This window comes from Dreissena polymorpha, chromosome 11 (assembly GCF_020536995.1).
Source record: "Dreissena polymorpha isolate Duluth1 chromosome 11, UMN_Dpol_1.0, whole genome shotgun sequence".
In the NCBI taxonomy this organism is placed as follows: Eukaryota; Metazoa; Mollusca; class Bivalvia; order Myida; family Dreissenidae; genus Dreissena; species Dreissena polymorpha.
In genome coordinates, this window is record NC_068365.1 from 42,086,604 (window position 1) to 42,111,288 (window position 24,685).

Sequence of the window (24,685 nt, forward strand, 5' to 3'; positions counted from 1 at the left end):
GTTTTTTTCTTATTCTCTGTACAAAGATTGATTATATGAGGATTTGCTACAGTGCATATTTATCAATGTATGTGGTTCCGTAAATAAATCGGAACTATTCACTTCCGGGTTAAGTAATTGAGATAATTTAGCGATTACATCCATAAATTTGGTAATAAAACGACAACATGAATTAACAACATACCTAATATCACCTTTTCTTCCCATGCAATGCAGTGTCAACGGTTTAAACTCGTTGAAAATTGAGAAATATTATTCGACGAGATTGTGTTTTTACCCATCATCGTCCCATGTCATTTTCAAGGTCAACCGGTGTTTTGTGAACACTCGCACCGCATAAGACCCATTGAAATAAGTTATATTACACTTCATTTTGGTTAATCGTCACCTTTACTTGATAGAACATTCGCATGGTGTGTCAAAACTTTCATTTTAGTATTTTTACTGTATATATTCAACAGTTAGATCATAAACAGAGCGACTCTGGTCCCTGGCCGTCTTTACCTTATATGGTTATCATAACCATATATGTCACAACACAAACATCTATAAATAAACGTTATGAATGAGTGTAATATGACGATTTACAGACGTTTCGCGCCCAAGTCTTTTCGCACCCTAGTTATTTCGCCCCCAAGACGTTTCCGCCCTGATCGTTTCGCACCTGGTCGTTTCGCCCCCATACTAGCGGAACAATAGTTGTTGAGTAGTTTAATTGATGACCATCGCTTATGTCGAATCCCATTTCCCAATTTGCAGCAAAGTCATCGACATCAATATCGGCCTCTGATCTATGTGTCTGTTCTTTTTTAGAACAAGGACTGCAGACGAAGTCAAGCTCGCATCCTGACGTCACAGCGGCTTTGTATTCCTCAAGAGAAATACCTGTGAAACGAAGGAATTATTGTTTAATTATTGCATAGCGTCTCTTAAAATAAATACATCTAAAACAAAGGTCTCGATCTAAGAAAAAAGTAATCGCCATACAAATTACAACTTCTACCTTTACGGAGAATTATTAGAAATAGTGACATCCTTTAAATACTTAGGTATAACAGCCCAAACACTAGCAGAACGCGAAAATAGAGCTCTACATAGACTTTTCACTATTATAAATTAATACGAAAAAATACATACAAAACTACTGCCATGTAATTTAATGTTACAATTTAAGATATAATTTTATTGATTAAGTACTGATGAATTACTGTCTTTTTGTCAACTACATACAAAACTACTTAGACTATAGCCATGTTATTTAATTAATTACATAAAATATATCGATGGATTATATAATAACTTTTTTATTATAAGTAAATGTATATCGTTTTATTAGTAAATCAAGTACATAGATGAACAAGTTGATTTATCATTTCATTATAAATAAATAATAGTAATAACCCTAAAAAAACGACATTTTTTAAAATCCTTTTTACTGTGAAGCGAATACACGACGATCTTTATCTGATAGTTAAAATAACATTACGCAACAACATCGGATTAGTGGCAATGTTAAAATAAGCTTTCCGCATTGAATGGCATGTTTATAACACCTGTTCATACTCTTAATCAAATATCCATTTAAAAGAAAACGGATTTGTTTATTTATTGACAATCGAAGGCGGGTGTCAGTAATTGATTGTTGCCTAAGCACCACTTTGTGCGTAAGCTGTCAAGTTAATCAATTGAACTTATCGCAATTAAGATGTTTAATTATGTCTTACGACTTAAACATAGAGTTTCAAGGTTTATTGTCTCGTCCATGACATGTACAATATAATAATACATAAAATAACACAATTTACAAACATGCATAGCCAAACTTACAGATTTGCCCCTGTTAACCTTATGTTAAACACCTGTTATAAAATATTGAAGTTGATACAACACTGGTGTTTGTAAAACTGGGTACTAATGCGCATAGTGAAAAATGATGTAAAAGAGCGACGACCTAAGTGAACTGGTTAACAGTGGCTTTCTGTATTTTTCCTATATAATAGATTCTATACACAAAATATATTCAATATACCATCAACTTATGACTAGAATTTCTTACTATACACAAGTACATTATATAACAGAGATAATAAATATACTATCGCTGCTATTTAGATAAAATAAGAAACACTACTACTTATTTACACATGTCATCACTTTCTTATTATTATTTCCATTTACAAAATCATTTTTAATTGAATTTAATAAATAGTAATACTAATAGAATATCACGCATACAAGAAACCAACTGTTTTATTTCCATACATTGTATTGTATTAAATCTGCAATTGCACTACATGAATATTTTTTGGAATATAATAGAACAGAACACATAGTTTATTCGAGTATGCATAGCACACAATAATAAATTACAGCAAAGCACATTTATAAACTGAAAGAGTCGTAATTATTTACATTACAATATATAGCAGCACTGTTATTCTTTTAATACAGATCTCCAAATGTTTTCACATTTCGTTTTCTACAAATAGTAAGCGCTATAGCTACCATAACTAACACCTGTTATACTTACATTATTGATTCAGGGTACTTTCTTTGATGATTATATAATGGTCACCAATTAAACTACTCAACACCTAGTCCCTGGTCGTTTCGCACCTAATATGGGGGCGAAACGACCAGGTGCGAAACGACCAGGGCGGAAACGTCTTGGGGGCGAAACATCCGAGGACCAATATGACCATATATGAAGAAAGCGTAATCAAATAACGTGCGAGGGGTACCGAATGGAGAAACAAGAAAAAAACATCGTTGGAATAATCTCCCCTTTTGATTGCACACGAGCTTTCAAGCGGTTGAGATCCGGTATTGTATACGTTTGTGACATTGTTTTGAGATCAAGAAGTCATTTCGGCGCTTATATATTTCAGTTTTGTTTTTGAACTTGCAATAGCTATCTTTTAATTGTGATTTGGTGTATTTCGACGTTGTAAAGTGTATAATTCAAAGTGGCATTCATTTTCGCGACCAAGTCCTAGTAACTCGGTGTGAGTGAACGAAGGATTTGTGTTTACTTTTCACCTTAAGTTCAACTGTGCGTTTTATTACCCATTTTGTGATCTATTAAAAACACGTGCTTCGCGCATTTGGACACATACAGTGTGTTTTACACTAGTGCAATAATTGACGCTTTTGATGTGTTTATAGTGACTGTGTGATATTTGCATTGATTGAACACTTACCAGTGGATTGCAATTTTGAGTGACACTTTAATACTAATTATTAAAAAACAGGTGCTTCGCGCATTTGGACACATTCAGTGTGTTACACACTAGTGCAATAATTGACACTTTTGACATGTTCATAGTGATATTTGCACTGAACACTGACCAGTGTATTGCAATTTTGACACTTATTGATTATTGAAAACTAGTGCTTTTTAACTTGTGTGACCTTTATTTTTATTAAAGCGTGATTGATCTGTTTTGTTTTTTATTCTTTTTGTGTAGTTAGATACACATAAGACAAGTTTAGTCGTCCTTATTAGTCTTGTTGCAATAGTATTGTTAAGGTAGTATTTGGGTTGTTAAGACTTGTCTTTTTATAATTAGTAGATTTATTACGCAGGCTCTTTTGAATAGGATGCAGTGTTGTGTCAGGAAGCATTTTCCTTTTATTTTTTCAGGTGCCCAAGACAGGAGAAAAGTGAACCGTATTGCTGGGGACTCCAATGCTCATCGGATTAAGGATATTCTTCCTGATGATATAGCTGTCAAATGCCTGCCAATCTCTGATGAGAATATGTAATGACAATGGTATAGAACAGTAATTACAGTTTCAGGTTTGTTTCTATTAATGGTATCACATGTACACATTTTTCTAAACGTTAAAACGAAATGATTAATGAAATAAACAAAAGGTTACCGTTTAAACGGTATCCATATGTCAGTTATAAAAGCGTCATTGACATCGCATTTCCAAACTGAAAGTAATGATTATTTCCAGAAGTTATATTCAGATCATAACCCATTTGGGCAATGACGTCATATTAAAACCAACTGTTCTTGCCGTTGTTGAGTCATTGGGTACACATTTTCTACTTACATGCCGTAGTATTTTATAACAAAGACAAATAAATATTGATCCCACATTTCTTCAATAAGACTACACCTGTGTAAATTTTTTATTGTTTTCTACCTAACAAGATGTACATAAAAACGAGTATCTGTTTATTAAATTAAAAATGAATGCGGATGAATAAATGTCGGAAAAAATTTCCTCATGCACGTTGTGCTGACGCGCGTCAAATGTTCAAGACAATTCGGGGAATGATCATGCAACAAATAGCTGGAAAATTTTCTCGAGCACTTTGTGCCGACGTGTGTCAAATATTCAAGCCGTCTAGGTCGTACATGGTGTTTTGTTATGTTTACGCTGTTGTGAATAAGGGCCATCTGGCACACATGATACAAATGTATACCAGTCTTTTTTTAACAGCTTTTAATAAGTTTTGCAACATTGTAACGTAATGAACTAAAATGGATTATGTTGATATCAACAGTCGTTTAAATGTTTACTGTTTTTGTAAACATTTTTGAGAAAACACGAAATGCCACCATTTAAACGTGATACTCATAGTTTCTATAAATGATGTAATTATTTCATTTCTTTATACTTAAAAAGTTCAAATGTCAAGTCCTAAGCTTCGTATGATTACAGTATTTGTCATCAATATAAAGTTAAACTTATTATGCTGATGTGCAATGATTGGCATCATTGCGTTTTCTAACTAATTTGCATGGTTATATATTTTATTTAAGCGTGTGGAATATTTTACAGATTGTAGGGAATTGTTATTGCAAACTTTTCATTTTAATCTTGAGGCAAAGCATGAATTTTCCTTGTGTATTCATTCATGTATATTTGTGATTTATTTACACAGACATTCGCCAACTCTGTTTTCAAAGGTGCCAAATTTGCTTGTGATCGTTTTCGCCATGCATTGTTGAGAGACTTGCGGAATATGGATGTTCAACAGCTGTATCTTCATCTAGGCTCAACTGACATTCTTACGAATAAAGCGGTGTTTTACCGGTACATATACAATTATTAAAAAAAGCTTTGATATTTAAATTTAATGTAGTTGTTTCCCATAACTATATAAATTTGCAAAACTTACATTTTACATGGTTTATTCCTCAATGAGTCATGGAAACTTGCAATCATTTTAGAAGTGTTATCTAGTTTCTAATTTATAAATAAAGCATTTCACAATATTTTCTATTATCCATGTTAATTTGACATTTTATGCTCCCCCAAAAAATTTGGGGGGGAGCATATAGTCGCCGCTTCGTCAGTCCGTCTGTCCGTCCGTGAAATATTTTTGTCCGGGCTATTTCTCAGCAACTAAAGGCCGGAATTCAATGGAACTTAATGGGAAGCTTCACTATTAAGAGGAAATGTGCATATTATCAGCGGGTTTTGGTCGGATGATTTGTCACAGAGTTATGGCCCTTTTAATTTTTTTATTAACTGTACATATAGTGCAATTCTTGTCAGGGCTATTTCTCAGCAATTAATGACCGGAATTCAATGAAACTTTATGGGAAGATTAACTACCAAGAGGAGATGTGCATATTATCAGCGGGTTCTGGTCGGATGATTTTTCACAGAGTTATGGCCCTTTGAAATTTTCCATTTACTGTACATATAGTGCAATTCTTGTCCGGGCTATTTCTCAGCAACTAATGACTGGAATTCAATGAAACTTTATGGGAAGCATCACTACCAAGAGGAGATGTGCATATTATCAGCGGGTTCTGGTCGGATGATTTTTCACAGAGTTATGGCCCTTTGAAATTTTCCATTGTACATATAGAGCAATTCTTGTCCGAGCAATTTCTCAGCAACTGATGACGGGAATTCAATGAAACTTTATGGGAAGCTTCACTACCAACAGGAGATGTGCATATTATCAGCCGGTTCTCGTCGGATGATTTTCCACAGAGTTATGGCCATTTGAAATTTTCCATTGTACATATAGTGCAATTCTTGTCCGAGCTATTTCTCAGCAACTTATTACATGAATTCAATGAAATTTTATGGGAAGCTTCACTACCAACAGGAGATGTGCAAATTATAAGCCGGTTATGGTCGGATGATTTTTCACAGAGTTATGGCCCTTTGAAATTTTCTAATAACTGTGCATATAGTGTAATTCTTGTCCGGGCTATTTCTCCCCAACTACTGACTGGAATACAATGAAGCTTTATGGGAAGCTTAACTACCTTGAGGAGATGCGCATGTTATTAGTGAGTTCTGGTTAGATGATTTATTTACAGAGTTATGGCCCTTTGAAATTTTTAAGTTACTAAACCATCCATTGTATTATTTTGTCCAAAGTTATGCCCCTCAAGACGATTCCTTTTATCTGAATATATAGTGCAATATTGTGACAAAAAAACCTTTGTGGAGCATCACCCGTCTCAAACGGTTTCTTGTTTCATTATTTGCTGTCTACAATTAATTTTACATGAAATAGCAAATGTTTTATTTATGCGCATGATATTAACAATATAATTATACATATTTGTTTATGTAACTATTTTGATAGGTAAGTCAGTCTGCAAAGAAAAAGAACACATTTGTATATATTTTACTCCACATTTTTTATGCCCCCTTTCGAAGAAAAGAGGGTATATAGTTTTCGCACTGTCTGTCTGTCACACTTTTTTTGTCCGCTCTCTAATTCAAATAGTTTTCATCTGATCTTTACCAAACTTGGTCAGAAGTTGTATCTAGGCAATATCTAGGTCAAGCTCAAATATGGGCCATGCCGGGTCAAAAACTAGACCATGGGGTCACTTAGTGCATTTTAAGGTTTAAGCATGGTGTCTGCTCTCTAATTGAAGTAGTTTTCATCTGATCTTTACAAAACTTGGTCAGAAGTTGTATCAAGACAACATCTAGGTCATGTTTGAATATGGGTCATGCCGGGTCAAAAACTAGGTCACAGGGTCACTTAGTGCATTTCAAGGATTAAGTATGGTGTCCGCTCTCTAGTTTGGGACTTATTTTCCATTTCTAAATTAACGTTTTTTATGCCGCCGAAGGAGGGCATATAGTGATCGCACTGTCCTTCCGTCTGTTTATCTGATGTCTGTCTGTCCGTCCGTCACACTTTGTGTTTAGGTTTCGAAAAATGCTCATAACTTCTTTTGTCGCTTCAGATGTAACATTCATATTTGATATACATGGACAAGGCCTTTCCATACGCACACAAATTTTTACCCCATGACCTTGACCTTAGGGTCCGTGTTTAGGGTTCAAAAATGCATTCAGATTTCGAAAAATGCTCATAATTTCTATCAAAGCATTTATTGGGGGCATACATCATCCTATGGAGACAGATCTTGTTTAACAATTTAATTGAAAATAATATGTTGTCAACATGAAGTGCATATGCAAGATCACATTCCCAGTGACAACAACTCTTTAATTGTTGACTGTATTTTAGCTGGACTATTATATATGAAATATATATAGTGGAGCTATCCTACTCACCCCGGCGTTGGCGTTTCCGTGAGCGTGCAAATGTTAAAGTTTGCGTACTACTTCGAATATTTTCAATGTCCATTGACATATTGCTTTCATATTTTGCATACTTGTTTACCAACATGATCCCAACCTATAAACAAGAGCAGACCACTGTATCAAGCATTTTGACAGAATTATTGCCCCTTTTATACTTAGAATATGCATGTTATTGATAAATCTATGTTAAATTGTGCGTACTACCCCAAATATTTCCTATGTCCTTTAACATATTGCTTTGTTATATTGCATACTTGTTTACCAACATGACCTTTAACCTACAAACAAGAGCAGACCACTTAATCAAGCATTTTGATAGAATTACGGCCCCTTTTATACTCAGAATATGCATATCATTGATAAATCTATGTTAAAGTTTGCGTACTACCCCAAATATTTCCTATGTCCTTTGACATATTGCTATTATATTTTGCATACTTGTTTACCAACGTGACCCCAACCTATAAACAAGATTAGACCACTGAATCAAGCATTTTGATAGAATTATGGCCCCTTTTTTACTTTGAGAATTGGACATTTTGCTTAAATTCACATAACTTCTTTATTTATGATAAGATTTTATTAATACTTTGACAAAACAACACTTACCTGAATACCACAATGGATTCCACCCGTGCAATACCAGTGCTCCAGCTAGGCCTAAATCGAAGGGCGCCCCGCCCTGCCCTCCCGAACCTCCGCCCTGACCTTCCTAGGGCCCCCCCCTGCCCTTAAAAAATGTTGTTTTTTTTTATTATTTTTTTTTACATATGATGATTAATAAATCTCTTATTAAAATACATTGTAATTAATTTATTCCTCATTGTAGTAATTAAATTTGAATTGTTTAATGACAATGGGAATAATTTATTCTTACAATTATTGATAACACATAAATTAACATGCATGAGGAAGCATTCTAGAAACGCCCGCGCGCTCGAAAGTGCCCTTTTGACAAAATACTGCGCGTCCAAAGTGCCCTTTTGACAAAAAATCCCCCTGCCCTTTTTAAATCCTAGCTGCAGCACTGCAATACCCCACGCCCCAACCCAGAATCCCTGCCCCCCCACCCCCCCCAAATTTTTTGTTTTCCTTTTTTTATTTTTGAAAGATCGTCAGATCGTCTAATAAATGACCACACCCCATGTTATACCCCCCTCTCAACCCCCCTTCCCCCTCCCCAAATTTTTAATTTTTTTCCTTTTTTTATTTTTGAAAGATCATCTAATAAATTATTGAATATGAACAATTTCCCCATGATGGCTTACGTTATACTGTCAAGCACTCGAATAGTCGAGGGCGCTGTCCTCTTACAGCTCTTGTTATCTATTTTTATTAATGAAAATGATTGTATTGAAATAATTTCAGAGATGTAGCTGACTTGTGCGATTTGGTGCATCAGGTCAGTCCAGACACTGAGGTTGTCTTTTGCAAAGTTTTCTGAATAAAATACATTGAATTTAGTGGTTTGATAAAAATAGAAAATGCCCAGAGCCAGTAGCACTGACACTTGCAGTGTGATATAAGAAATGGCAAAAATATTTTGAACCTTTTCCCATAACAGATATCTCCCTGTTAGCTAACAAACGTTTTTTTGACTGATAGTTCAGTCACATAAATGTGAGGGGACTGTCAGGATGTTTTTTTTTTAAATAATAATTATTGATTAAGTGATAAGAAAATATTGAAATTGTGTTCATTGTTATTTGAACTAACTTTAAGAAAGTATTGAAATTGTGTACATTGTTATTTGAACTAACTTGCTTACATTACGTGCATTTCAGGGATTAAGTATGGTGTCCGCTCTCTAGTTTGGGAGTTATTTTGCATTTCTGGATTAACTTTTTTTATGCCGCCGAAGGAGGGCATATAGTGATAGAACTGTCCTTCTGTCTGTTTGTCTGATGTCTGTCTGTCCGTCACACTTTGTGTTTAGGTTTCGAAAAATGCTCATAACTTCTTTTGACGCTTCAGATGTAACATTCATATTTGATATGCATGTGTATATGGACAAGGCCTTTCCATACCCACACAAATTTTTACCCCATGACCTTGACCTTAGGGTCCGCGTTTAGGGTTCGAGAAATGCTCATAATTTCTATCAAAGCATTTATTGGGGGCATACGTCATCCTATGGAGACAGCTCTTGTTTAACAATTAAATTGAAAATAATATATATGTTTTCATATCTAAGTTAATGTCAAAGTTCTTGTTTAGTAGGTATTTATTGGTTAAAATGATGAAAAATAAATGTTTAATATATTTTTATGTTTCACAAAGTTTTATATTTAAAGGAGGCGCACAATCGGTGTCCAGAATGCAGAGTTGTTTGCTCCAACGAAGACGCTTTGCTGAGCCACTTCTGCAGTCGCCACATCAAGCAACCAGAGACTGGAAAAGAGAGTAAAATTAAGCTGATAGGCTCACCAATGGTATGACTTTAAATCACTAACTTGTGTATGCTTGACAAGCATTTTATGTACAAATAAAGTAACAAAAAAAGGAGGTCAACACATGCACTTTCCCATATAAAGCTTTCTGTATCTTTTTGCAACTAATTACACGATTTTGTGTTGACATACTCAATATGATAGTTATAGCCCTATATAACTGGTATGTTCATTTTAGTTAATCTTTCTATTTTATTAAACCTGTTTGTTTTAGCTAGATTGCTTGAAAAACACAACCAGGATTATTTTTATGCCCCCGGATCGAAAGATCGGGGGTATATTGTTTTTGGCCTGTCTGTCATTGTATGTGTCCATGTGTGTGTGTGTGTGTGTGTGTGTGTGTGTGTGTCCCAAAACTTTAACCAAAACTTTAACCTTCATATTAACTTTTGCAATATTGAACATAGCAACTTGATTTTTGGCATGCATCTGTATCTCATGGAGCTTCACATTTTGAGTGGTGAAAGGTCAAAGTCATGGTCATCCTTCAAGGTCAAAGGTCAAAAAAAATAAATCAAAAACTTTAACCAAAACTTTAACCTTCTTCATAACTTTTGCAATATTGAACGTAGCAACTTGATATTTGGCTAGCATGTGTATCTCATGGAGCTGCACATTTTGAGTGGTGAAAGATCAAGGTCATCCTTAAAGGTCAAAGGTAAAAAAAAAAATCAAAGTGGCGCATTAGGGGGCATTGTGTTTCTGACAACCACATTTCTTGTTAGCATTGTCTTACCCCTGTTACATGCAATGTACATGTGGCTTTTTAAATTGGAAACCCTGGTTTGCATGAGAATATTTTGCAAAACATAGTTGAAAAAACATACATGTATACAAACTTAGTCATTACTGTTAGTATAATGAGCACCTCTATTTCTGAATATTTTGATTGGATGGTTATGGGCCTTTATGCGTGTGTCACATTTATGTATGTGAAAGTGTGTAATTAGACAAAAGAATTTATATTTTTTTATTTTTTGGGTAACAATCACTTATTTTAGAGTTATTTATAAGTAAATCTTACAGATTGCATCTGCTAATCATGAACTCAACGAAGTCAGCTCAAGGAAGTGGAAGGCATGCTTGGAAAATAGAAGTTTCCATTATGAAGGCAAATTTTAGTGTATTTCAAATTTGTAACCAAATGATCTTGAATGAAAATTTGATTGAACATTTGTTATCTGTCAAGAGAAACAGTTTGAAGTGAATGAATTAAGTATTGCCTATTGTCTATAAGTTAATTGTGTGACCTGAACCCTGTGAGGGATATTACTTATTTTTATACGCCGGTTTTGAAAAAACGGGACGTATTATAGTTTCACCCTTGGCGGGCGGCGGCGTCCATAACAGTGTCCACTCTCTAATTCAAATAGTTTTCATCTGATCTTCACCAAACTTGGTCAGAAGTTGTATCTAGACAATATCTAGGTCAAGTTTGAATATGGGTCATGCCAGGTCAAAAACTAGGTCACGGGGTCACTTAGTGCATTTGAAGGATTTAGCATTGGTGGCTCTCTAATTGGAATAGTTTTCATCTGATCTTTACCAAATTTGGTCATAAGTTGTGTGTAAATGATATATAGGTCAAGTTCAAATATGGGTTATGCCAGGTCAAAAACTAGGTCGCGAGGTCACTTAGAGCATTTCATGCATTTCGCATGGTGTCTGCTCTCTAATTGAAGTAGTTTTCATCCAATCTTCACAAACTTTGGTCAGAAGTTTTATCTAGACAATATCTAAGTCCAGTTCAATTATGGGTCATGCCGGGTCAAAAACAAGGTCAGGGGTTCACTTAGTACATTTCAAGGATTAAGCATGGTGTCCGCTCTCAAATTGAAGTAGTTATCATCCGATCTTCACCAAATTTGGTCAGAAATTGTGTCAAAATGTTATCTAGGTCAAGTTCAAATATGGGTTACGTCAGGTCAAAAACTAGGTCACGAGGTTACTTAGTGCATTTCAAGCATTTAGCACGGTGTCCACTCTCTTATTGAAGTAGTTTTCATCTGATCTTCAACAAATGTGGTCAGAAGTTGTATCTAGACAATATCTAGTTCAAGTTCAAATATGGGTCATGCTGGGTCAAAAACTAGTTCACAGGGTGCATTACAAGGATTTAGCATGGTGTAAGCTCTTTAATTGAAAGAGTTTTCATCCGATCTTCACCAAATTTGGGCAGAAGTTGTGTCTTAATGATATCTAAGTCAAGTTCAGATATAGGTCATGCCGGGTCGAAAACTAGGTCACTTAGTGCATTTCCAGCGTTTAGCATGGTGTCCAAAACCTTCAAACGGGTGTATCTTGTGACAGTTTAGCACTCTTGTTTATTACATTAAAGCCACACACCTTGAAATGAAATACATGTTACTCAGTACATATAGATGCAATTTGAAAGTGTGCAAAATTGTCATTAAATCTATAGCCTAGTTAGCAAGTAATTTATTTTTTTATATTTTAAAACTGAATGTATGATTTGTATACGTACATGTTCAATTCGAGAAACACAATTATTTTTAAGTTTTAAAGCACAAGAAAGACGGATTTCTACCTTGCAACCACCAGATATATTCTAATTGGCAAAGATAAAATATGTTTCTTATTTATATCCAAATTTACCTTGCCAGATATTTCATTTCAAGGTGTGTGGCTTTAAGGAATGTTTTTTAAATGGGTATATTACCAAGATCTGCACAGCAAGGGTGATATTAACCTTCAGATGTTAAAGCTTTCTAAGAATTTTAAGGCTTGCCTTTTATACTTGAAATGATAAATCATTAACATGTTTTGTTCTTTAGGAACATACAAACATTTCCCACCCACCATGTGGATCAAGATGTATGGGCTGATGATTCTGGGTCGTATGTGTGGACAAGGTGGTCTTCATTACATCATGATGCAGCTGTGTATTCAACAACATGTTAACCTGTCCCAGCGGATGTTGATGCTCTTAAATGATGTTGAGAACAATCCAGGACCGGTATTTTATGACAAAATATACATTGTTTATTGAATAACTATATATATTTATTTTAACATTAAAGTGATTTTTTTCTTGCATTTTTGTGCCTTTTGTTACTGATAACTATTTTATCATATGTTGGTGATTGAAACCCAGGACCTGTAAGTGCTTATTAATATTTGCAACAAATGACAAATCATGTTAAGTTTTTGAAACATCTGTTTTTTGTTCAGTTAAAGGACATATTGAACTCACTAATTGCTAAGTTAACTTAGATGCATCAAGTTTTTATTGATGATTTCTACTTTCTGTTGAATCATTATCCTTTCCAAAGCCAAGAGATATAGTGTTGGCGTTTTCCATCGGTCAGTCTGTCAGTCCATCCATCTGTTTGTTACAAACATTTTAGGGCTTCATAGCATGAATTTAATAAGATTTCAACATGGAAAAATAAGTGTATGCCATATTCATACAATAGTGCAAATTTACTTGTTTTCTTTCTTTTTAGATTAGTTATTAACAGAAGAACAGAACAGTAACATACTTTTATTACATTAACAGAGGCTCTGATTAGATGTGTATCTGCGTAAAGAACTCATAGAAAATATCAATATATAGATAAATAAAACAAAAATAGAGTTAAACAAATCATGGTGAAATCCACAATACACACCAAGAGCTATTAGTAGGCTTATCTCCATTGACTTATTTCACAGTAAATCTCTTTTTTTTGCCTTTTCATTAACATTTCAATCAAAAATAACATTTGTGAAAAACTTTGTCAATGATTATAACTAAAGTTAAAAATGTGGACACTGTAAGTTAATTGACTTTGGCTTCCAATCTGCAGTTAACAAAGTTGCATGTTATAGGAGTATTCGTGCAAATGGATATCCTGCAAGGAAGACTTCCACTCCATAGGATAGCAAGATGCACATATCATCTCTCATGTGGTTCAAGAGAAATGCTGTAGATGGGGAGACTGTACCAAAGTCCTGAGCTTTAATAGTCTTGAAATCCATGAACTTAAACATCTCTATGATGTGAGTTTAGCACTGTGTATGAACTGGTGTTGCTTCATTTTCTGCATATCTTTATCTCAGTCTTCTCTAGTTTTGATGGTCAAATACATATTGTCTGCCAGTTTTTTCCCCCCAATACTGCCGTTCATCGTTTGCTTGCATCAAGAGTTTTAAAAGAAATTAAAACTCATTTGTTTAGTTAGAATCTTATGAAAGACTTAAATGGCCATGTTTAATACAATTGTATAACAACATATACGAGCTAAAAAAATAGTTGGAATAATTAATGTATATATGAACATAACAAATTTACTTAAAATCATAGGTCTTGTTTTTGTCTGCCACTATAAGACCCAGAACATATTTCGGACATTCGAGGATTGACTTGCTGTGTTAGAGGATCATCAGGTGATGGAAGAAACCAGGCTTTTTTCGACTCAATGTTGATGAAACCTGATCGACATGCTCATCTTGGTTGAGTAAGCCTGGGTTGAGTGTGTCCAAAAAGTAGGTAACCTGGTGAAATCTTAGGAAAACATTGTAACCAGATCCAGGTTTATTTGACTGACAGACCGATGGACAGTGGGTCAACCGTAAATCCCTTCATGTGAAAACGGTAGGGACAAAATAAATATCACATTGCTCTTCTGAGTTCATTTGTAAACCAAGTTTTATCACAAAATTAAAATGGTCAATGTATTATTTTGTGTATTTAAAAATTATGTGAATATTAAGTTTCATGAAATCTTACTGAGTTTTCTCAATTTTAGCTACTATTCGGACATGGACTGACGGACAAATGGGCAACAATGTCGCAATTTGTATACCAAGTTTTATAAGAATTGTTTCATAAAAGTAACCAATGTGTCTGTTCTATGTCAAGGTAACTACTAGGATGAAATACACAAAAAGATTTTGGTTCACAATAGGGTAGGCTCCGCGTGCCGTGAACCGGGCAACAGCTTTTGTCATTTAACATTTGTGTTTTACCCTTTAACTTTAACGATGTTTTCCGATAATTTCTCGGAAAATACAATCTAGCAATTTTGATTTAATTTAGATTACTAAAAATTAATATTATATTTATGCCCCCCTTGGAAGAAGAGGGGTATATTGTTTTGCACATGTCAGTTGGTTGGTCCACCAGATGGTTTCCTGATGATAACTCAAGAACGCTTTGGCCTAGGATCATGAAACTTCATAGGTTTATTGATCTCGAAATAGTAAAATGGTTTCCGGATGATAACTCAAGAACGCTTACGCCTAGGATCATGAAACTTCATAGGTACATTGATGATGACTCGCAGATGACCTCTATTGATTTTCAGGTCACTAAGTCAAAAGTAAAGGTCACAGTGACTCGAAATAGAAAAATGGTTTCCGGATGATAACTCATAAATGCTTACGCCTAGGATCATAAAATAAAAAAATCATAGGTACATTGATAATGACTGGCAGATGACCCCCTTCATAGGTACATTGATAATGACTGGCAGAAGACCCCTATTGATTTTCAGGTCACTAGGTCAAAGATTAAGTTCATAGTGACTCAAAACAGTTTAATGGTTTCCTGTTGATAGCTCAAGAATACTTAGGTCTATGATCATGAAACTTCTCAAGTACATTGATCATGACTGGCAGATGACCCCTATTGATTTTCAGGTCACTAGGTCAAAAGTCAAGTTCACAGTGACAAAAACGTATTCACAATGGCTGCCACTACAACTGACAGCCCATAGGGGGGCATGCATGTTTTACAAACAGCCCTTGTTCTGTGTTAAAATAATGTACACGTCTGCGTTAAATAAATATGTTCACATTTGAAATAAAGCTAAAAATGTGTATTGTTGTTATTAGTTATTTGAACCGAATTGCTCTGTGGGAAGTAAAAGTACTTCAACCAGACCTAAATATGTGGTAATTAAAGAGCACGAGAAAAGATGAAAATTAAGTTAGCTCAACCATTTTAAGCAATATTACTGGGTCACACTTTTTACGATGCGAAACCTGAAGGGTCCCTAGACTATGATGATTACTTACACGAGGAGTGTCCTATTCATTGCTGCCGCATGATCCTATCAGTAACGAATTAACGCTTGTATCGTTAAAGCAAGTCGTATATTCACGTTTATAAATATTTAAATAGAAAATAAAGGTTTAATTGTCGCATATCCACCGCATGATGTGTTTCTTATAAAGTGCACGTATATTCAAACCGAACAATTTTGTCCTTAGATAAAAATATACTACATGTGATCATATGTGGCCTCACAAGGCTTATTATGAATTTATAATATCGCCATCGCAATGAGATGTAAATAGTTCATACATGCACAGTGTTCTTTCAACACAACCAAATCACACTTATAGTCGCGTCTTGCGAAAATAGGTCTTAATGCGTATGCGGCCAGCGTAAGTCAAACACGGTCTGCGCTATTTCGCAGTGATTCTTGTTAGGTCAAAAACGTGCATAAAGAAGTCCGGATTTCCGCAGTGATTTGGCCAATGCTGTGGGTGATTTCTCTGAAATCAATAATTAAAATATTCTGATTCAATCATTCGGGTCTACAGGCGTGAAATTTCCCCATCATTTAATTGTTTGTTGATAAAGAGTATTTAATGTGAAAAGCTTGGTAAGACAGCTACGCCGAACAACCGAACTAGCATTCATTAATTTGATCACAATATGCACACAGCAGAATGATTGTGTTTCTTACATGGCTTTTAGAAGAACAGACCATGCAGGCGAGCAGTGAACAATATGATTAGGTTTAGTTGCCCTAACCCTATATACCCTTGGTATGACTTGTGAGTGTTGAACTAATGTGCTACAGCATCACTTAAATACGAACATACGATAGTCAGGTATCCCCGCATAATGACATATAGAATATTACTGGGTAGATACCGCTTGGCAAACTTGAGCCTGGGATATTCGGTTATACCCGCTTTGTGAAATTAGGAATATAACAGGTTTGATATAGCATTAACAGTACGTACTTGGGGGTTATAGGAAATACCCGCTATATGACTATCCTGTATATAACTAAATGACGTCAAAATTACAACTGATGTGATACGGCATTACTTATACGAGCATAGGATAGTAAGGTATAACTCGCCTCCTACAAAAATGACCTGATTCGATTTGCTTTGAGAGGCCATGTGCCCATTGTGTATTTTCCATACACCCTGAGAAATTTCCATACACCCCGAGTAATCGGTTGAGATATAATGGATACACAGTTAGTAACTGATTGTGTATAGGATATACACCCTCAGTTCCCTTCTCGAGCTTCGCTCTCATACACCATCAGTTACAAACAGTGTAACTAATACGGTATTACTTATAACAGGATGGGGTAGTAGTATATACCGCTATATAACTCGCTAGTATAGTACAGGCTTGATACGGCATTACTTATATACGAGCATGGGTAGTAGGATATACCCGGTATATAACTCGCTAGTATAGTACTGGCTTGAAACGGCATTACTTATATACGAGCATGGGGTAGTAGGATATACCCGGTATATAACTCGCTAGTATAGTACTGGCTTGATACGGCATTACGAGCATGGGGTAGTAGGATATACCCGCTATATGACTCGTTAGTATAGTACCGGCTTGATACGGCATTACTTATATACCAGCATTGGGTAGTAGGATATATCCGGTATATAGCTTGCTAGTACAGTACCGGCTGGATACGGCATTACTTATATACGAGCATGGGGTAGTAGTATATACCCGCTATGACTCTCTAGTATAGTACCGGTTTGATACGGCATTACTTATATACGAGCATGGGGTAGTAGAATATACCCGCTATATAACTCGCTAATATAGTACTGGCTTGATACGGCATTACTTATAATGAGCATGGGGTAGTAGGATATACCCGCTATATAACTCGCTAGTATAGTACCGGTTTGATACGGCATTACTTATATACCAGCATGGGGTTGTAGAATATACCCGGTATACAACTCGCTAGTATGGTACTGGCTTGATACGGCATTACTTATATAAAGGCATGGGGTATTAGGATATACCCGGTATATGACTCGCTAGTATAGTCCTGGGTTGGTACGGCATTACTTACATACGAGCATGGGGTAGTAGTATATACCCGCTATGGCTCGCTAGTATAGTACTGGCTTGATACGGCATTACTTTTATACGAGCATGGGGTAGTAGGATATACCCGGTATATGACTCGTTAGTATAGTACTGGCTTGATACGGCATTACTTATATACGAGCATGGGGTAGTAGGGTATACCCGGTATATGACTCGCTAGTATAGTACTGGCTTGAAACGGCATTACTTATATACGAGCATGGGGTAGTAGTATATACCCGCTATGACTCGCTAGTATAGTACTGGCTTGATACGGCATTACTTATACCGGGTATACGAGCATGGGGTAGTAGGATAATTCCGGTATATGACTCGCTAGTAAAGTACTGGCTTGATACGGCATTACTTATATACGAGTATGGGGTAGTAGGATATACCCGTTATATAACTCGCTAGTATAGTACCGGCTTGATACGGCATTACTTTTATACCAGCATGGGGTAGTAGGTTATACCCGGTATATAACTCGCTAGTATAGTACTGGCTTGAAACGACATTACTTTTATACCAGCATGGGGTAGTAGGATATACCCGCTATATAACTCGCTAGTTTAGTACCGGCTTGATACGGCATTACTTATATAAAGGCATGGGGTAGTAGGATATACACGGTATATGACTCGCAGGTATAGTACTGGCTTGATACGGCATTACTTATATACGAGCATGGGGTAGTAGGATATACCCGCTATGACTCGCTAGTATAGTACTGGCTTGATACGGCATTACTAATATACGAGAATGGGGTAGTAGGATATATCCGGTATATGACTCGCTAGTTTAGTACCGGCTTGATACGGCATTACTTATATAAAGGCATGGGATAGTAGGATATACCCGGTATATGACTCGCTAGTATAGTACTGGCTTGATACGGCATTACTTATATACGAGCATGGGGTAGTAGGATATACCCGCTATATAACTCGCTAGTATAGTACTGGCTTGATACGGCATTAATAATATACGAGCATGGGGTAGTAGGATATATCCGGTATATGACTCGCTAGTATAGTACTGGCTTGATACGGCATTACTAATATACGAGCATGGGGTAGTAGGATATATCCGGTATATGACTCGCTAGTATAGTACTGGCTTGATACGGCATTACTTTTATACGAGCATGGGGTAGGAGGATATATCCGGTATATGACTCGCTAGTTTAGTACTGGCTTGATACGGCATTACTTATATACGAGCATAGGGTAGTAGGGTATACCCGGTATATGACTCGCTATTATAGTACTGGCTTGATACGGCATTACTTATATACGACCATGGGGTAGTAGGATATACCCGGTATATAACTCGCTAATATAGTACTGGCTTGATACGGCATTACTTATATACGAGCATGGGGTAGTAGGATATACCCGCTATATAACTCGCAAGTATAGTACTGGCTTGAAACGGCATTACTTATATACGAGCATGGGGTAGTAGGATATACCCGCTATATAACTCGCTAGTATAGTACTGGCTTGATACGGCATTACTTATATACGAGCATGGTGTAGTAGGATATACCCGGTATATAACTCGCTAGTATAGTACTGGCTTGATACGGCATTACTTATACGAGCATGGGGTAGTTGGATATACCCGGTATAAGACTCGTTTACCAGCATGGGGTAGTAGGATATACCCGGTACATAACTCGCTAGTATAGTACTGGCTTGATACGGCATTACTTATATACCAGCATGGGGTAGTAGGATATACCCGGTACATAACTCGCTAGTATAGTACTGGCTTGATACAGTATTACTTATATACCAGCATGGGGTAGTAGGATATACCCGCTATATTACTCGCTAGTATAGTACTGGCTTGATACGGCATTACTTATATACGAACATGGGGTAGTAGGGTATACCCGGTATATGACTCGCTAGTATAGTACTGGCTTGGTACGGCATTACTTATATATAAGCATGGGGTAGTAGTATATACCCGCTATGACTCGCTAGTATAGTACTGGCTTGATACGGCATTACTAATATACGAGCATGGGGTAGTAGGATATATCCGGTATATGACTCGCTAGTTTAGTACCGGCTTGATACGGCATTACTTATATAAAGGCATGGGATAGTAGGATATACCCGGTATATGACTCGCTAGTATAGTACTGGCTTGATACGGCATTACTTATATACGAGCATGGGGTAGTAGGATATACCCGCTATATAACTCGCTAGTATAGTACTGGCTTGATACGGCATTACTAATATACGAGCATGGGGTAGTAGGATATATCCGGTATATGACTCGCTAGTATAGTACTGGCTTGATACGGCATTACTAATATACGAGCATGGGGTAGTAGGATATATCCGGTATATGACTCGCTAGTATAGTACTGGCTTGATACGGCATTACTTTTATACGAGCATGGGGTAGTAGGATATATCCGGTATATGACTCGCTAGTATAGTACTGGCTTGATACGGCATTACTTATATACGAGCATAGGGTAGTAGGGTATACCCGGTATATGACTCGCTATTATAGTACTGGCTTGATACGGCATTACTTATATACGACCATGGGGTAGTAGGATATACCCGGTATATAACTCGCTAATATAGTACTGGCTTGATACGGCATTACTTATATACGAGCATGGGGTAGTAGGATATACCCGCTATATAACTCGCAAGTATAGTACTGGCTTGAAACGGCATTACTTATATACGAGCACGGGGTAGTAGGATATACCCGCTATATAACTCGCTAGTATAGTACCGGCTTGATACGGCATTACTTATATACGAGCATGGTGTAGTAGGATATACCCGGTATATAACTCGCTAGTATAGTACTGGCTTGATACGGCATTACTTATACGAGCATGGGGTAGTTGGATATACCCGGTATAAGACTCGTTTACCAGCATGGGGTAGTAGGATATACCCGGTACATAACTCGCTAGTATAGTACTGGCTTGATACGGCATTACTTATATACCAGCATGGGGTAGTAGGATATACCCGGTACATAACTCGCTAGTATAGTACTGGCTTGATACAGTATTACTTATATACCAGCATGGGGTAGTAGGATATACCCGCTATATTACTCGCTAGTATAGTACTGGCTTGATACGGCATTACTTATATACGAACATGGGGTAGTAGGGTATACCCGGTATATGACTCGCTAGTATAGTACTGGCTTGGTACGGCATTACTTATATATAAGCATGGGGTAGTAGTATATACCCGCTATGACTCGCTAGTATAGTACCGGCTTGATAAGGCATTACTAATGTACGAGCATGGGGTAGTAGGATATATCCGGTATATGACTCGCTAGTATAGTACTGGCTTGATACGGCATTACTTATATACGAGCATGGGGTAGGAGGATATACCCGCTATATAACTCGCTAGTATAGTACTGGCTTGATACGGCATTACTTATATACGAGCATGGGTAGTAGGATATATCCGATACATGACTCGCTAGTATAGTACTGGCTTGATACGGCATTACTTATATACGAGCATAGGGTAGTAGTATATACAATGGCTGTTTGTAAAACATGCATGCCCCCCATATGGGCTGTCAGTTGTAGTGGCAGCCATTGTGTGAATACGTTTTTGTCACTGTGACCGTTGACCTAGTGACCTGAAAATCAATAGGGGTCATCTGCCAGTCATGATCAATGTTCCTATGAAGTTTCATGATCCTTAGTTTCATGATCCTAGGCCTAAGCATTCTTGAGTTACCTTCTTGAAACCATTTTATTATTTGGAATAACTGTGACCTTGACCTAGTAACCTGAAAATCAAGATGGGTCATCTGCCAGTCATGATCAATGTACCAATGAAGTTTCATGATCCTAGGCCTAAGCGTTCTCAAGTTATCATCCGGAAACCATCTGATGGACGGACCGACCGACCGACATGTGGAAAACAATATACCCCCTCTTCTTCGAAGGGGTGCATAATTAGAGAGCGGACACCATGCTCAAAGTTTAAAACGCACTAAGTGACCCCTTGGCCTTGATTTTGACCCGGCATTACCCATATTCGAACTTGACCTAGACATCATATAGATACAACATCTGACCAAGTTTGGTGAAGATCGGGTAAAAACAACTTGAATTAGAGAGCGGACACTTAATACGGACCGACAGACAAGACAGGCAGACGGACCGACAAACTTCGTTTGTGGGGGTATAAAAATGTATTAATAATGCTACTGGTATTTCATTTCTGCGTATTTTAGTCTTATATACAATATGTAAAGTTTCTTTTAAGTGCATTATTCCAATTTACTATTCATGACACTAACTTCTACGTTATAAACAAATACTTTCAGATCATTTGCTGTTATTTGTAACTGAACGAGCAAAGAAAAAAATCTTACGTTTTGAATAACTAATAAATCCTTCCAACAATAAGCATTTTTCCTTGTGACTTGACTTTCACTGGGAATCAAACCCAGATCTCCGACTTACTTAGTAAGTCGGCATGTTTTCTTTACACCATGAAAGCGATAAGTTGAAGGAAAAAGCTAATCATTATGTACACAAAATATATTTCACGGATAAAATTTTTAGAAGTCTTTTTCCTACAAGTCTGTATTAACCATTTGATCCCCATGGCATGGCCAGTTTTATGCTAACACAATTGTGTTTAGTTTTACTACATTTACACGATGCTTTGCTGAATACCAAATATCTATGCAGTCAGATTCATAGATAATTTTCCACTTTTTACATATAAGGAAAACAAGATACTACAAAGCAGGGTTAATTAAATTTGGACTTACTTATATACCAGCATGGGGTAGTAGGATATACCCGCTATATTACTCGCTAGTATAGTACTGGCTTGATACGGCATTACTTATATACGAACATGGGGTAGTAGGGTATACCCGGTATATGACTCGCTAGTATAGTACTGGCTTGGTACGGCATTACTTATATATAAGCATGGGGTAGTAGTATATACCCGCTATGACTCGCTAGTATAGTACCGGCTTGATAAGGCATTACTAATGTACGAGCATGGGGTAGTAGGATATATCCGGTATATGACTCGCTAGTATAGTACTGGCTTGATACGGCATTACTTATATACGAGCATGGGGTAGGAGGATATACCCGCTATATAACTCGCTAGTATAGTACTGGCTTGATACGGCATTACTTATATACGAGCATGGGTAGTAGGATATATCCGATACATGACTCGCTAGTATAGTACTGGCTTGATACGGCATTACTTATATACGAGCATAGGGTAGTAGTATATACAATGGCTGTTTGTAAAACATGCATGCCCCCCATATGGGCTGTCAGTTGTAGTGGCAGCCATTGTGTGAATACGTTTTTGTCACTGTGACCGTTGACCTAGTGACCTGAAAATCAATAGGGGTCATCTGCCAGTCATGATCAATGTTCCTATGAAGTTTCATGATCCTTAGTTTCATGATCCTAGGCCTAAGCATTCTTGAGTTACCTTCTTGAAACCATTTTATTATTTGGAATAACTGTGACCTTGACCTAGTAACCTGAAAATCAAGATGGGTCATCTGCCAGTCATGATCAATGTACCAATGAAGTTTCATGATCCTAGGCCTAAGCGTTCTCAAGTTATCATCCGGAAACCATCTGATGGACGGACCGACCGACCGACATGTGGAAAACAATATACCCCCTCTTCTTCGAAGGGGTGCATAATTAGAGAGCGGACACCATGCTCAAAGTTTAAAACGCACTAAGTGACCCCTTGGCCTTGATTTTGACCCGGCATTACCCATATTCGAACTTGACCTAGACATCATATAGATACAACATCTGACCAAGTTTGGTGAAGATCGGGTAAAAACAACTTGAATTAGAGAGCGGACACTTAATACGGACCGACAGACAAGACAGGCAGACGGACCGACAAACTTCGTTTGTGGGGGTATAAAAATGTATTAATAATGCTACTGGTATTTCATTTCTGCGTATTTTAGTCTTATATACAATATGTAAAGTTTCTTTTAAGTGCATTATTCCAATTTACTATTCATGACACTAACTTCTACGTTATAAACAAATACTTTCAGATCATTTGCTGTTATTTGTAACTGAACGAGCAAAGAAAAAAATCTTACGTTTTGAATAACTAATAAATCCTTCCAACAATAAGCATTTTTCCTTGTGACTTGACTTTCACTGGGAATCAAACCCAGATCTCCGACTTACTTAGTAAGTCGGCATGTTTTCTTTACACCATGAAAGCGATAAGTTGAAGGAAAAAGCTAATCATTATGTACACAAAATATATTTCACGGATAAAATTTTTAGAAGTCTTTTTCCTACAAGTCTGTATTAACCATTTGATCCCCATGGCATGGCCAGTTTTATGCTAACACAATTGTGTTTAGTTTTACTACATTTACACGATGCTTTGCTGAATACCAAATATCTATGCAGTCAGATTCATAGATAATTTTCCACTTTTTACATATAAGGAAAACAAGATACTACAAAGCAGGGTTAATTAAATTTGGACTTGCTCACATTTTGGCAAAATGACAATTTTCCAAA

General features: G+C 36.5%; 1 protein-coding gene across 1 annotated transcript; it reads left to right on the plus strand.

The window, feature by feature from the left end:
• Window positions 1-9,880: 9,880 nt before the first annotated feature.
• Window positions 9,881-14,899, plus strand: LOC127851515 (uncharacterized). The gene is made up of 4 exons (XM_052385344.1): window positions 9,881-9,983; window positions 11,028-11,112; window positions 12,797-12,978; window positions 13,833-14,899. The coding sequence occupies exons 1-4, from the start codon at window positions 9,981-9,983 to the stop codon at window positions 13,884-13,886; spliced, it is 324 nt and encodes a 107-aa protein (XP_052241304.1). The 5' UTR covers window positions 9,881-9,980; the 3' UTR covers window positions 13,887-14,899.
• The last annotated feature ends 9,786 nt before the right edge of the window (window positions 14,900-24,685 follow it).

What these genes read in the sequence shown, in the direction of transcription:
- LOC127851515 (XM_052385344.1), top strand. An exon ending in TAGAAGTTTCCATTATGAAG is followed by an intron (nt 11,113 to 12,796) that starts GCAAATTTTAGT and finishes TTTGTTCTTTAG; the next exon opens with GAACATACAAACATTTCCCA. An exon ending in TTGAGAACAATCCAGGACCG is followed by an intron (nt 12,979 to 13,832) that starts GTATTTTATGAC and finishes TGCATGTTATAG; the next exon opens with GAGTATTCGTGCAAATGGAT.